The 12,826-nt window shown below is 39.4% G+C and overlaps 1 protein-coding gene across 3 annotated transcripts in view; it reads right to left on the bottom strand.

Annotated features, from left to right (window-relative positions):
* LOC132826927 (1-phosphatidylinositol 4,5-bisphosphate phosphodiesterase zeta-1-like) overlaps positions 1-12,826 on the bottom strand; it is a 146,114-nt gene that overhangs the window by 70,032 nt on the left and 63,256 nt on the right. For all 3 annotated transcript variants that reach the window (XM_060843229.1, XM_060843228.1, XM_060843227.1), the window contains one exon: positions 4,292-4,496. In XM_060843229.1, coding sequence (XP_060699212.1) covers positions 4,292-4,476 — 185 coding nt within the window. In that variant the 5' untranslated portion in view covers positions 4,477-4,496. The remainder of the gene's footprint in view (positions 1-4,291; positions 4,497-12,826) is intronic.

Here is a 12,826-nt window from a genome sequence, read left to right on the forward strand (position 1 = left end):
TTGCAAATCTCAATAGGATCACACTGATGACAGACATGCAATCATCACACATCAAATCAAGTTCTGGTTGCTCAAAGCAAACCCATGTAGCTACAGCAATAAAGCAATTCTAAATATGCAATGATCCAGCTTGTCTTTATGCCTATACTCTAAGGGAATAAACTGTTCTATTGAATTCTGCCAGTACAGTGCTCTGTTGCTTTGCCAATTATGTAGATTATTTTGAAAATTATTTTCAATATACACCAAAAAGAAAAGAAATATGAATTCAGTTTTGGGTCTCCAACCCTCTAAAGTATTTCATACTTTCTTCTGATACCTGTAGTAACCATATAAAGCAAGATTTTCATTTTGTTTTTCAGCTGTCCCAGACATGATGCAGTTTGTTTGTGTTGACTTAGGCTCTTGGGCTGAATTAGTCACACAACAGTCTCAACTTGAACTTCCTCCTGGCTTACCAGTGACTATCAAAGTTATCATTGCCCAGCATTGCTTCTGGCTCCTCCTGGGGATCTGCTGTTTGCATTTTCAGCATTTTGGACTTGGCCCCTTCACAAAGGCACTAAGCAGATGATTGATGCCATGATTACTAAGGAAGGCAACTATGTAAACATTGTTTCCCATGATGCTAGTCAGAATGGTGTCCCTGGCTTTAAGAGTCTTGTTGTCTTCCCATACGTTCAGGCATCGTTGACTGTACATGTGGCAATTAAGACACCACCCTCCTGAGCATCCTGGAATATTCATCAACTACAACTTCTGCTACGTTAATGCACAATGCAACCATAAAAATATATTAATCCAGTATGTGCAAACCTTTCTTGTGACTGTCATGTGCTTGCATTCAATGGCATTCTAACTTTCCAGATCTCTCTGCATCTCAAAACAAATATAACACCTGTAATGGACTTATAGTCGATTCATAGCAGCACAGAACTCCAGAGCGGCACTCAGCAATTTGGTCCATTGAATATGTTCTGCCTTTCAATAAGGTCATGGCTGATTTGGTTTTGGTTTCAACTCACTTTCTTGTCTAACCCACAAAACCCTTGCCGCCTTCCTTGCCTATGAAAAATCTAACTTTGTCTTGAATGTCACAAATATAACAGCATGCATCTAACTCATAAAACTTTTCCAATTTCAGGCTGTAAAATAATGAAATGCTTGCACTACCAACTTGGAAGGAAAGAACTAACACATCTCATTGAATCACTTGACGCCATGGATGCTTTATCTGAAGCACAATATTGAGGTGGTTTTGAGAACTAATTAATTTTAATGATGGAAAGTCATGCAGGTTAACTCTTAGCCTGTTGCCAACCATTGCACCTGCCATGTGAAGTTGAGTGCCAGAAGCAATAGTTCATGTAATTTGGTCCTAGGTCTGTTACACAAATTGGAAAAGTGATAGGGTGTGAAAAAATCATTAGCACTGCTTCAGGATAAATTGTAATGCATTGAACATTTTTTAAACGTCATTGGAATCTCCTTTCTGGTTTACAAGTAAACAAAACTAAAATACTGGAGCACAAACAATGTACATCTTGTAAAAGATGCTAAATGCTTAAGGTACACCATTGTATCAATGAACATTGGATATTTAGTTGCAATGAGTCAATGAAACTTAATATCCATTGACTTGAATCTATTGCTATACTTAATTAGCAGGAAAAGGAGTTGGAAATATTCCAGTTTGGCAATTGGACTGCATTAATTTTATCATTTAATTCTTATCTGTATGGCTCAGGAATATAAAGAGAGAGTGACATGCATTTACATTGAGCCGCTCAATCTCAGGCCTTCACAAAATACTCTGCAGCCACTTTAATACTTTCAATGTAGAGTAATTGCTCTATTGGAAGAAACATGCAAACTCAGAGCTTGGTTCAACAAACAAAACTGCTAAAATGACTGGAAATCTATTTTAAATGGTGGTGGTGGTGGTTTAGAGATAAATATTTTCCATGGTCCGAGGGAAAATAAAGAAGATGTTCTTCTTTAAAATGTTTTTTTAGGGGTCCACTTGAAAGGACAGAGAGGGGCTCAATTTAATGGGTCATCCAAAAGTGGACATCCGTGAAAGTGCAGTGCACTCTTTGTATTCACTGAGGTATCAATTTAGATTTTGTGCTCCAGTCTCTGCAATAAGACAAACCTTAAAAAAATCATAGCAAAGGAAATTATGTAACAGGAGTATAAACCAGGAATTTGAGTATCCAAATCAATGCAGCCTATATGACTTTCTGTCCACTATTCATTCACTTAAGAGGTGTATCTCTCAAGAGCCAATAATATACATTCATGTATGCTCTGTCATAAAGTTCTTGTACCAGTAAAGTTAATTAATCAAGCCCTGTGTTTCCAGCAACTGATGCTTCAGTGGGAGATGATCAAATGTGTCGACTGACCCATGAACAACTTTCAAGAAGATTATCTTTACAAATTAAAAAGTCTCTCTCCCAAGCCATAGCGCACAACTGAAAAAGATAAGTCCCTACCAAATAAATACACTAAGAACTGCTCAACTCAACTAATCTAATTCAAACAAACTAATTAATAGAAGTGCCATGAGGTTAAAATCCATCAATTAAAAGAAGTTCTTCAATTTCTGGATTCCACAAAGGTGTATTTTCTTTTGTGCAGATTTTCAACTTTAATCCAATTTTGCTTCTTGAACAGCACCATTGAGAACTCTCAAATATACCTGCTTGGTCATTCTGTTTGAATTTTGCTACCAATGTCAAAACCTCCCTGATCTACTGGTTCTATTAGTTCCAAACTTTAGTCACATGCTCCTTGGTGTATTTAACTGCATATAATGAACCTTCTAAATCACCGGTACCACATAAATCCAGCCTACAACCTACCAAAACCTTTGCACAATTCCATGTTCTTTGACACATACCAGTGCATTCAGATGTCAAAGAACTAAATTCTGCAATGCTCTCCTTAAATCCTCTTCACTTCTCTGTACTCCTGTAAGGCTATCCTTAAAGATACTCCTTAAAATCTAACTCTTGGAGTAAGCTGTTGTTCATATGTCCCAATCTCTCCCTATGAAGCTAGTTGTAAGGTTTGTCTGGTTACTGCCCTGTGAGGAGAAGGCTCATAAACACTTTTGCACAGAGTGAACACAGCAATTTCTTCTGCACTGCTGCACCAAAAATAATAAAGGACTAAATAATTTGCACTTTGAGCTGCAAATTTGTGGAACAGATTGCCAGTTATCTTGGTGAAAACAAGACTACATTGAAGCAAAGACTCTTGATTAAAAAGAGGGAGTAGAGAGATACATCCATACATGTTAAAAAAGACAAGCTATGAGCTGAATGAGTAATGGATAACAAGGGGAATCCGAAGACTGAATTATCTTTTCTCCTATATGATCCTCTTGAAGATAGACCCTCTGTGGACTTTGTTTTCATCGAGTTTGCTTACCACAAGACTCTCCCTATAAAATTCAGGAAAATACTTCTACATGCAGAGAATATTTAATAATTACTGGTCATCTTTGCACACATGGTTACTTTTAAGAGTCAAAATATTTCACTTCATATTCATCCCCTGAAAAGTACTTACCAATCTACATTTTATGTAAATAATACCCTTTTCCTAGCAAAAACGCCTCATTGTGTTATGCTCAAGCCAATAGAATGTGCACTACTCTGCAATGCGAATTTCATCATGGCAAGTGTTTCCTATTAATGAGCTGTTGAAGAGCTGTAGAGTTTAGTCATACTATATGTACCTGTTTTTGATTTGTTTTATCTTTTTAATCCAATATTTACATCAATAATAGTATATGGGAGATTTCCATAAAACTACTAAACATAAATGTTGCCATACAGGTCCTTGCTGAAATCAACAATATGTGCACTTTTACAGATCAAAAACATGCAGACAACCAATTATATTTGCAAACATACTGTAATATAATTTCAGAAATATGTTAAAATAAGTAATTTTCCATTTACTTTGATTTATCTTGTTACATGACAAACCGTCCTGCAAGCAGTGCTGTGGTTCGCTTGATTGGAATCAAGCAGGACAATTATTCTTAATATCTACACCAACATCAGCAAACTTTATGTGGTGTATTTATAACACATCTCTTACGAGCAAGTAAAATACTTTGGCAAGTGCACAGTTACTGTGCAATTCACATAACCAAACAATGTATCAACAATTCTTAATGAATTATTCTGACACATTAAAAAGCTTCTACTAGCACATTGAAATTTCATACAAAAAAACCTAAGTTTGCAATTTTTGAAAGTTGTGCACCATGTACCTTATATATCCATTAATAGCACTTTGTTCGATTAGTTGATTGCTCACGAAGCAGGTGTCTTGTGAAGATGCTATGAAGTAATTCACCATGGGCAAATCCATACACTGATAGATTTTGGTATGATCTTGATTGAATATGGAACAATCCGTGGAGGTTAGGTATCTTAAGAAACCACTGGATGTCATCAACCTTCTTTTTGTTTTGTCTGCACAACAGAATAATGTTTAAAACATTAAGTACATTTTGTTTCTCCCTTCCTGCCCTATATACATATTACATAATTCCAGAGTACAATTCCACAGACATCAAGATACCTGTGGTTTCTTTCCAAGTTGCCCATTTTTGTATGCCTGACTCTCAACATTCAACTGTGTTACCAGACTTGAATAGGCACAAGCAAGTTATGGCAAAGTCACAGACAAGAATCAGAAGCTGATCGTGCCTCTTTCTAGTCTAAAGTGACAGAGCACATTGTAGTTTTCCCACTTCCCTCCTGTTGAGTGTAACTAACCAAGCACAGACCAGAAATCAAACATAGCAACTTCCTAAGCAGTGAACTTACTAACATAGTCATTAAAATAGTCCGCAAATGTTTTCTTTTAATAAATAGAACCACAAAATGCATCAGTTACAAATTTTTTCTTAAAAAAAGCACAAAATGAAGACGCTTGCAAAGAAATCACAGAGCTGTGAAACAAATTTGAAAGGTAATACTTCCAAGCTCAGTAATCTATTGGGAAGAGTACAATTTGTAGCAGTCAAGACTTTAGAAACCTGAGATACTGGAAAACCAAGCTGTGACTAAATCTTCTGAATTCAAAGTCATTAGTGTTATTCTGTCCAACAGGGCTTGTGATAGCTGCCAGAACAAATGATAATTTTCTACTATTATAGTTGATCAAAGTGTTAGCACAGATGAATGAGGTGAGTCATTTCACACAGTTCAAACGTTTTATGTGATTGGCACGGTGTAGATTTTTTGTAAGGCACTTGATTGACAGCATAGCCCTGTTGAAGACCCAGCAGATCTGTGGGAGGGATGGAGGCATGATTCTCTACGGACGTTTTCACAGAGAACGCGGTCACCAATACTTACCTTCTACATTTATATTATTCGGCCTGCACTCAGCTTGTACCCACATCAGGAGGACAAGACTTGTAAAAGAACTCTGTAGCAGCACACAGCCCCAAAGGAAGAAAGCAATTGTTTGTTGAAATTCACTCTTATGTGGAGGCTAGCACACGAGATGCATCTTCACTATTATCAACATTTCAGCATTCATAATATTTGCAATTAGTGTAAATATTCTGTTTGTTTTTTCCCCATCTTACATTCAATAAATGTAAACTTGTGGTTTATCATTTGCACTATGATCTGACGTTGTACCATTATTCTATCTATTGAAGTTGAGGAGATCACGGAAGGATAGATAGATGATGGATCCCACTTACATAACAGTACTCTCATGGCACCACAGGTATGTTTTGGTTCGGAAGAACAGATTCATGTCCACAACAGCCAGCAACCAGAATCCGAGAGAAAAAAATGCATCCAAGCCAACAAGAATAATTTCACAGGCTAGAATGCAACAATTTCAATATGGCAAGTACAGTATAGGCATTTTCTTTAAAAATCGTTGCTCAATGGCATCCTTCTTCTGATTTTCCATGATGCTGACCAAAAGATAAGAACACAGAGGATACATACCTTGGTATGTTTTGAAAGGAGAATATTGTGTGGGAGAATACAGTTGCCAATACTGATGCCATAGGTACAAGCTCACACACAATAACAAACCATAGGTGAGCTTATTCCCATCTTTTAAAATTCAGTCATGGGACAAATGTGAGGCTGGCATTTATTGCCCATCTCTAGTTGATATTAAGGAGGGTGGTGAGCTGCCTTCTTGAACCATTGCAGTCTATGTGCTGTTGATAGACCCATAATACCATTAGGGACGGAATCCCAAGATTTTGATCCATGGACACCAAGGAACTGCCAAAGATGGTGAGAGGTATGGCGGGAAGAGTTGTAAGTTCCTCTCCAAGTCACTCACTATCCTGATTTGGAAATATATCCTCAATTTAGTTGTTAAAATTAAGTCCCACAGAATCTTGTGATGTCAAGCAAATCCTTGGTCATATTTCACCAAAAATTAGATACATTGGGAATCCAGATCTGGGTCTGCTCAAGTCAGGTTATTTAGGAATTCACAGTTTGCATTGGTGTTTCCAGTGTTTAGTTTTCGTTTATTAAACTGCAATTCAATTTTTCTTAATCTTATTTTATCCATTAGTTGATTATACTAATTTGGATTATTTTACACTACTTTTTATTGCAATTGTCATTTAAATAGCACCATTCACAGTAGTGAGATTTGTTTTTGGAATTCCCTTATAATGGCATGATTTTGTAGCAGTCTCCTGGGTGCTAAAACACAGATAGATTGCCAACTTGGCCAAACAGAAAGGGATTCTGGGCACATTGGCCAAGTGAAACTCTGAAATCACAAACCCACACACCAGATAGTGCATGCAAACACAGCAGCCAGGTGCTAATGACATGAGCATAATGTAAAATATAACGTTATGTGCAGGTGAGGTGAACTGGCTATGCAAAATTGCCCATATTGTTCAGGGATGTGTAGGTCAGGTTTATTAGTTGGGGGTAACTATAGAGTAATAGGGTAGGGTAGGGGGGATTGGGTCTGGCTGGGTTCCTCTTCGGAACATTGGTAAGAGTTTATTGGGCCAAATGGCTTGTTACCACACTGTAGGGATTCTATGTTTAATATACAGTTATTAAGTGTATCTCTCTGACTGGCCAGAACTATAGAAAAATCAAGAAAAACAGCTAAAAGGTATAAAACTTGGGTTCACCTGCAGACCTGCTCTTAGAACCACTCTTAGAATGTCTGAAAGACCCTCTCAGGAGACCAGCATGGCAAGAGACAGAGACCAGCTGACTAACGAGAGAGAGAGAGAGAGAGAGAGAGAGTGAAAGCAGCTTTGAGAGCTGGAGACAGAGCTACCTAAAGACAAACTGCACACATTTACAAGAGACTCAGGAAGTATTGTATCCTTAAGGGGCCAAATAGGATTATGGATAGTATGTTTAGTATTAAAGACTATTGTAATTTTGTTCCTCATAAACTTGGGCCTGCTTTGCTTTGGTACCACCTTGTGTTTGTACTGATTTGACCTATTTGATATAGTGGGGCACCTGGGCAAATTCATTCATGACACTCTGGTCAGAGTTATCTGTAATTTGTTTAAAGAGGAACCAGACAACAATTTAAAATGAAGGAAGACAAGTTCTTGAAAGACAACTATGGGAAAGCATCTAAAGCTCTCTCTTGGTTGGTATTCCAGGATGCACATTAATAGAACCCTTGTATCAGAGGAGCTATGTCAGAAAGCGATTACCTTTGCTTTGCTTCACAAGGTAGGGCAGCATGAAGGTGTTTAATCTTGTCTCCAGACATTTGGAGCAAGCACAGCTTTTCCAATAATAGTGAAGGTTATCACCAAACAAACCTTTTTGCCACTTCAAAGCCACTGAATTGTCACTGACAGTATTATGAGTATACATATAAAATGACAAATCAGAAAAGAACTGGTCCATCAAGCCTGCCCCATACGTGATTTCGAATGTATTATAATAAAGTGCTTCCCCACAGCACATGGCATTCCAGCCAAATCATCTCCGAGAGGAAGCATAAAAGCAAGTGTTGAAAACATAAGGTCTATAGGAGAAAGGAAGCTCTTAAGATTTCCATCCATCTCTCTCAGACTATCAAACTCAATCCAGAAGATCACATTGCAACATTGACCACAGGATAAAAGTGCAAAGGGCCCCACATTCATCAATTTCCTTCCAGAAATATAGTTGCTTCTAAAGATACTGGCCAGAAGGACTGTCAGAGTGAACATTTTGATCATAAGGACCAAAAAATTATTTTAAGAGCAGGGCTCAACCTAGATGAATGTGATCCACTCCTCAAGCAACCTGAGTTTTGAGAGTATTCTGCCACATTGTCTCTAACCACATTAAATCCATTACCAAAAGAGAAAATGCTGGAAATGGATGGGGACAGAGAGAGATGGGGAGAGGGAGAGAGACAGAGATGGGGCTGAGAGAGAGAATGGTGAGAGAGACAGAGGTGGGGAGAGAGAGAGAGAGTTGCTAGAGAGAGAGAGAGAGAGAGAGAGATGTGGAGAGAAAGATGGGGTGGGAGAGAGAGAGAGTTGGGGAGGGAGGGAGAGAGTTGGCGAGGGACGGAGAAAATGCTGGAAAATCTCAGCAGGTTTGGCAGCATCTGTAAGGAGAGAAAAGAGCTGACATTTCGAGTCTAACTGACCCTTTGGTTTCAGATTCCAGCATTCGCAGTAATTTGCTTTTATCCACATTAAATCTATTGTCTGATAACAGTGGTGTGTTAGTGTTGAAAGGCAAATGCTTTGCTTAAGAGGAACGTTCATCACTTAAGATAACGCTGTTATCACATTTTAACATAACAGAAGAACATCAGACAGAGGAGTTTAGTATTCAATTGTACATGCCAGTAACGTTCATTGAGGCAGAGATGTGTTATTTCCCAATCCTTTCCTTCAGTTGCAGTTCAGATTAAAGTTATATTTATCCTTTGTTAACTGAAAACAAAGCTAAAGACAATAAGACCATAAGACATAGGAGTGGAAGTAAGGCCATTTGGCCCATTGAGGCCACTCTGCCATTTAATCATGGCTGATGGGCATTTCAACTCCACTTACCTGCATTCTCCCCGTAGCCCTTAATTCCTTGTGACATCAAGAATTTATCAATCCCTGCCTTGAAGACATTTAGCATCCCGGCCTCCACTGCACTCTGCGGCAATGAATTCCATAGGCCCACTACTCTCTGGCTGAAGAAATGTCTCCGCATTTCTGTTCTGAATTGACCCCCTCTAATTCTAAGGCTGTGTCCACGGGACCTAGTCTCCTCGTCTAACGGAAACAATTTCCTAGCGTCCACCCTTTCCAAGCCATGTATTATCTTGTAAGTTTCTATTAGATCTCCCCTCAATCTTCTAAACTCCAATGAATATAATCCCAGGATCCTCAGCCATTCCTCATATGTTAGATCTACCATTCTGTGTGAATCTCCGCTGGACACGCTCCAGTGCCAGTATGTCTTTCCTGAGGTGTGGGGACCAAACTGGACACAGTACTCCAAATGGGGCCTAACCAGAGCTTTATAAAGTCTCAGTAGCACAACGGTGCTTTTATGTTCCAACCCTCTTAAGATAAATGACAACATTGCATTTGCTTTCTTAATTACGGACTCAACCTGCATGTTTACCTTTAGAGAATCCTCAACTAGCACTCCCAGATCCCTTTGTACTTTGGCTTTACGAATTTTCTCACCATTTAGAAAGTAGTCCATGCTTGTATGCTTTTTTCCAAAGTGCAAGTTCTCGCATTTGCTCACATTGAATTACATCAGCCATTTCCTAGACCACTCTCCCAAACTGTCCAGATCCTTCTGCAACCTCCCCACTTCCTCAGTACTATCTGCCTATCCACCTAACTTAGTATCATCGGCAAACTTCGCTAGAATGCCCCCAGTCCCTTCATCCAGATCATTAATATATAACGTGAACAGCTGCAGCCTCAACACTGAACCCTGCGGGACACCGCTTGTCATCGGCTACCATTCCAAAAAAGAACCTTTTATCCCAACTCTCTGCCTTCTGTCAGACAGCCAATCCTCAATCCATACCAGTAGCTCACCTCGAACACCATGGGCCCTCAACTTGCTCAGCAGCCTCCCATGTGGCACCTTATCAAAGGCCTTTAAGAAGTCTAGATAGACCACATCCACTGGGTTTCCCTGGTCTGACCTACTTGTCACCTCTTCAAAGAATTCCAACAGGTTCGTCAGGCACGACCTCCCCTTACTAAATCCATGTTGACTTGTTCTAATCGGACTCTGCTCTTCCAAGAATTTAGAAACCTCATCCTTAATAATGGATTCTAGAATTTTACCAACAACCGAGGTTAGGCTAATTGGTCTATAATTTTTCATCTTTTGTCTTGATCCTTTCTTGAACAAGGAGGTTACAACAGTGATCTTCCAATCATCCGGGACTTTCCCTGACTCCAGTGACTTTTAAAAGATCTCAACCAACGCCTCCGCTATTTCCTCAGCCACCGCCCTCAGAACTCTAGGATGTATCCCATTGGGGCCAGGAGATTTATCAATTTTAAGACCTTTTAGCTTTTCTAGCACTTTCTCTTTTGTAATGGCAACCATACTCAACTCAGTCCCATGACTCCCTTTAATTGTTGGGATATTACTCATGTCTTCCACTGTGAAGACTGACGCAAAGTACTTGTGAAGTTCTCCTGCTATTTCCTTAGCTCCCATCACTAGGCTTCCAGCATCAGTTTGAAGTGGCCCAATGTCTACTTTTACCTGTCGTTTGTTTCTTATGTATTGAAAGAAACTTTTACTATCATTTCTAATATTACTGGCTAGCCTACCTTCATATTTGATCCTCTCCTTCCTTATTTTTCTCTTTGTTATCCTCTGTTTGTTTGTGTAGCCTTCCCAATCTTCCGATTTCCCAGTGCTCTTGGCCACTTTATAGGATCTCTCTTTTAATACATTTCCTGACTTCCTTTGTCAGCCATGGCTATCTAATCCCTCCCCAGATTATCTTTCTTTTCTTGGGGATGAACCTCTGTACAGTGTCCTCAATTATACCCACAAACTCCTGCCATTTTTGCTCTACTGTCTTCCCCGCTAGGCTCTGCTTCCAGTCTATTTTTGTCAGTTCCTCTCTCATGCCCTCATAATTACCTTTATTTAACTGTAACACCATTACATCCGATTTTGCCTTCTCTCTTTCAAACTGCAGACTGAACTCTACCATAATATGATCGCTGCTTTAAGATCTTTTATAAAGTCTGGTTCATTATATAGCACTAGGTCCAGAATAGCCTGCTCCCTTGTGGGCTCCATGACAAGCTGTTCCAAAAAGCCATCCTGTAAGCATTCCATGAATTCCCTTTCCTTGGGCCCACTGGCAACAGTATTTACCCAGTCCACCTGCATATTGAAAACTCCCATGATCACCGTGACTTTGCCTTTCTGACATGCCTTCTTTATTTCCTGGTACATGTTGCGTCCCTGGTCCTGACCACTGTTAGGAGGTCTGTACATAACTTCCATTATGGTTTTTTTGCCTTTGTGGTTCCTCAATTCCACCCACATTCCACACAGACTCCACATCATCCGACGCTATGTCATTCAGTGCCATAGATTTAATTTTGTTCTTAACTAACAAGGCAACCCCATCCCCTCTGTCCACCTCCCTGTCTTTTCAATAAGTTGAAAGAGGCTTATATTTGTCACACAAAATCAAGCATAAACTGACAAAAAATAAAACTTCTACATAAATCAAGTAAACTTCTACATGGCAGAATTTAAATTTCACTTGCCTAAAACCAATATTAGATTAGATTACTTACAGTGTGGAAACAGGCCCTTCGGCCCAACAAGTCCACACCGACCCGCCGAAGCGCAACCCACCCATACCCCTACATTTACCCCTTCACCTAACACTACAGGCAATTTAGCATTGCCAATTCACCTGACCCGCACATCTTTGGGCTGTGGGAGGAAACCGGAGCACCCAGAGGAAACCCACGCAGACACGGGGAGAACGTGCAAACTCCACACAGTCAGTCGCCTGAGTCGGGATTGAACCCAGGTCTCAGGCCACCGTGCCGCCCTAAATCAATTGTAATGAGAAATGCAGAATTTGAAATACTATTGTTTATTAACAGAAAAAAATGGCAAGTTTAAAATTAAGATAAGTAATTAAAATAATTGGTAATGGCTAAACTCTCAAGATAAAGAAGTGTTTTGTAATCTTGGGAAAAAACAAGTTCAGCTAGAAAAGACTATATGTGATAGTGTGTGTTGAGATACTGAAGGAAGGGCACACAGCAGGGCACATCTTAAGCTTATCAGAATTAGATCCTGAGGGAACTGATAGTATTGAATGCCAAGATTGCTCATGAGAGAAATCAGAATTGGGGAACAAGTTAAGAATAAGAGAACTCCTTTCAAGATGGAAATGAGAAGCTATTTTCTCTCTGTCAGCATTTTTTGAAGAAATGACAAAGAAGATTGATGAAAGCAGAGTGGTAGACTTTGTCAAGATGGACTTCAACAGGGCATTTGACCAGGTTCTGCTTGGTGGACTGGTTAGCAAGATTAGCTCACATGGAATAGATAAAAAAAAGTTGGCTTGAAGGTAAGAGACAGAGAGTAGTAGTAGAGGGTTGTTTGCCAGCCAAGAGGCCTGTGACTATCCACAAGGATCGACACTGGGTCCAGTACTTATCATCATTTATAATCAATTATTTGGATGTGAATATAGGAGGTATAGTTTGTAAGTTTGCAGGTGATACCAAAATTGATGGCATAGTGGACAGTGAATTTTATCTCAGAGTACAAAGGGATCTTGTTGAGATGGACCAATG

Source organism: Hemiscyllium ocellatum, chromosome 23 (genome assembly GCF_020745735.1).
Source record: "Hemiscyllium ocellatum isolate sHemOce1 chromosome 23, sHemOce1.pat.X.cur, whole genome shotgun sequence".
Taxonomy (NCBI): Eukaryota; Metazoa; Chordata; class Chondrichthyes; order Orectolobiformes; family Hemiscylliidae; genus Hemiscyllium; species Hemiscyllium ocellatum.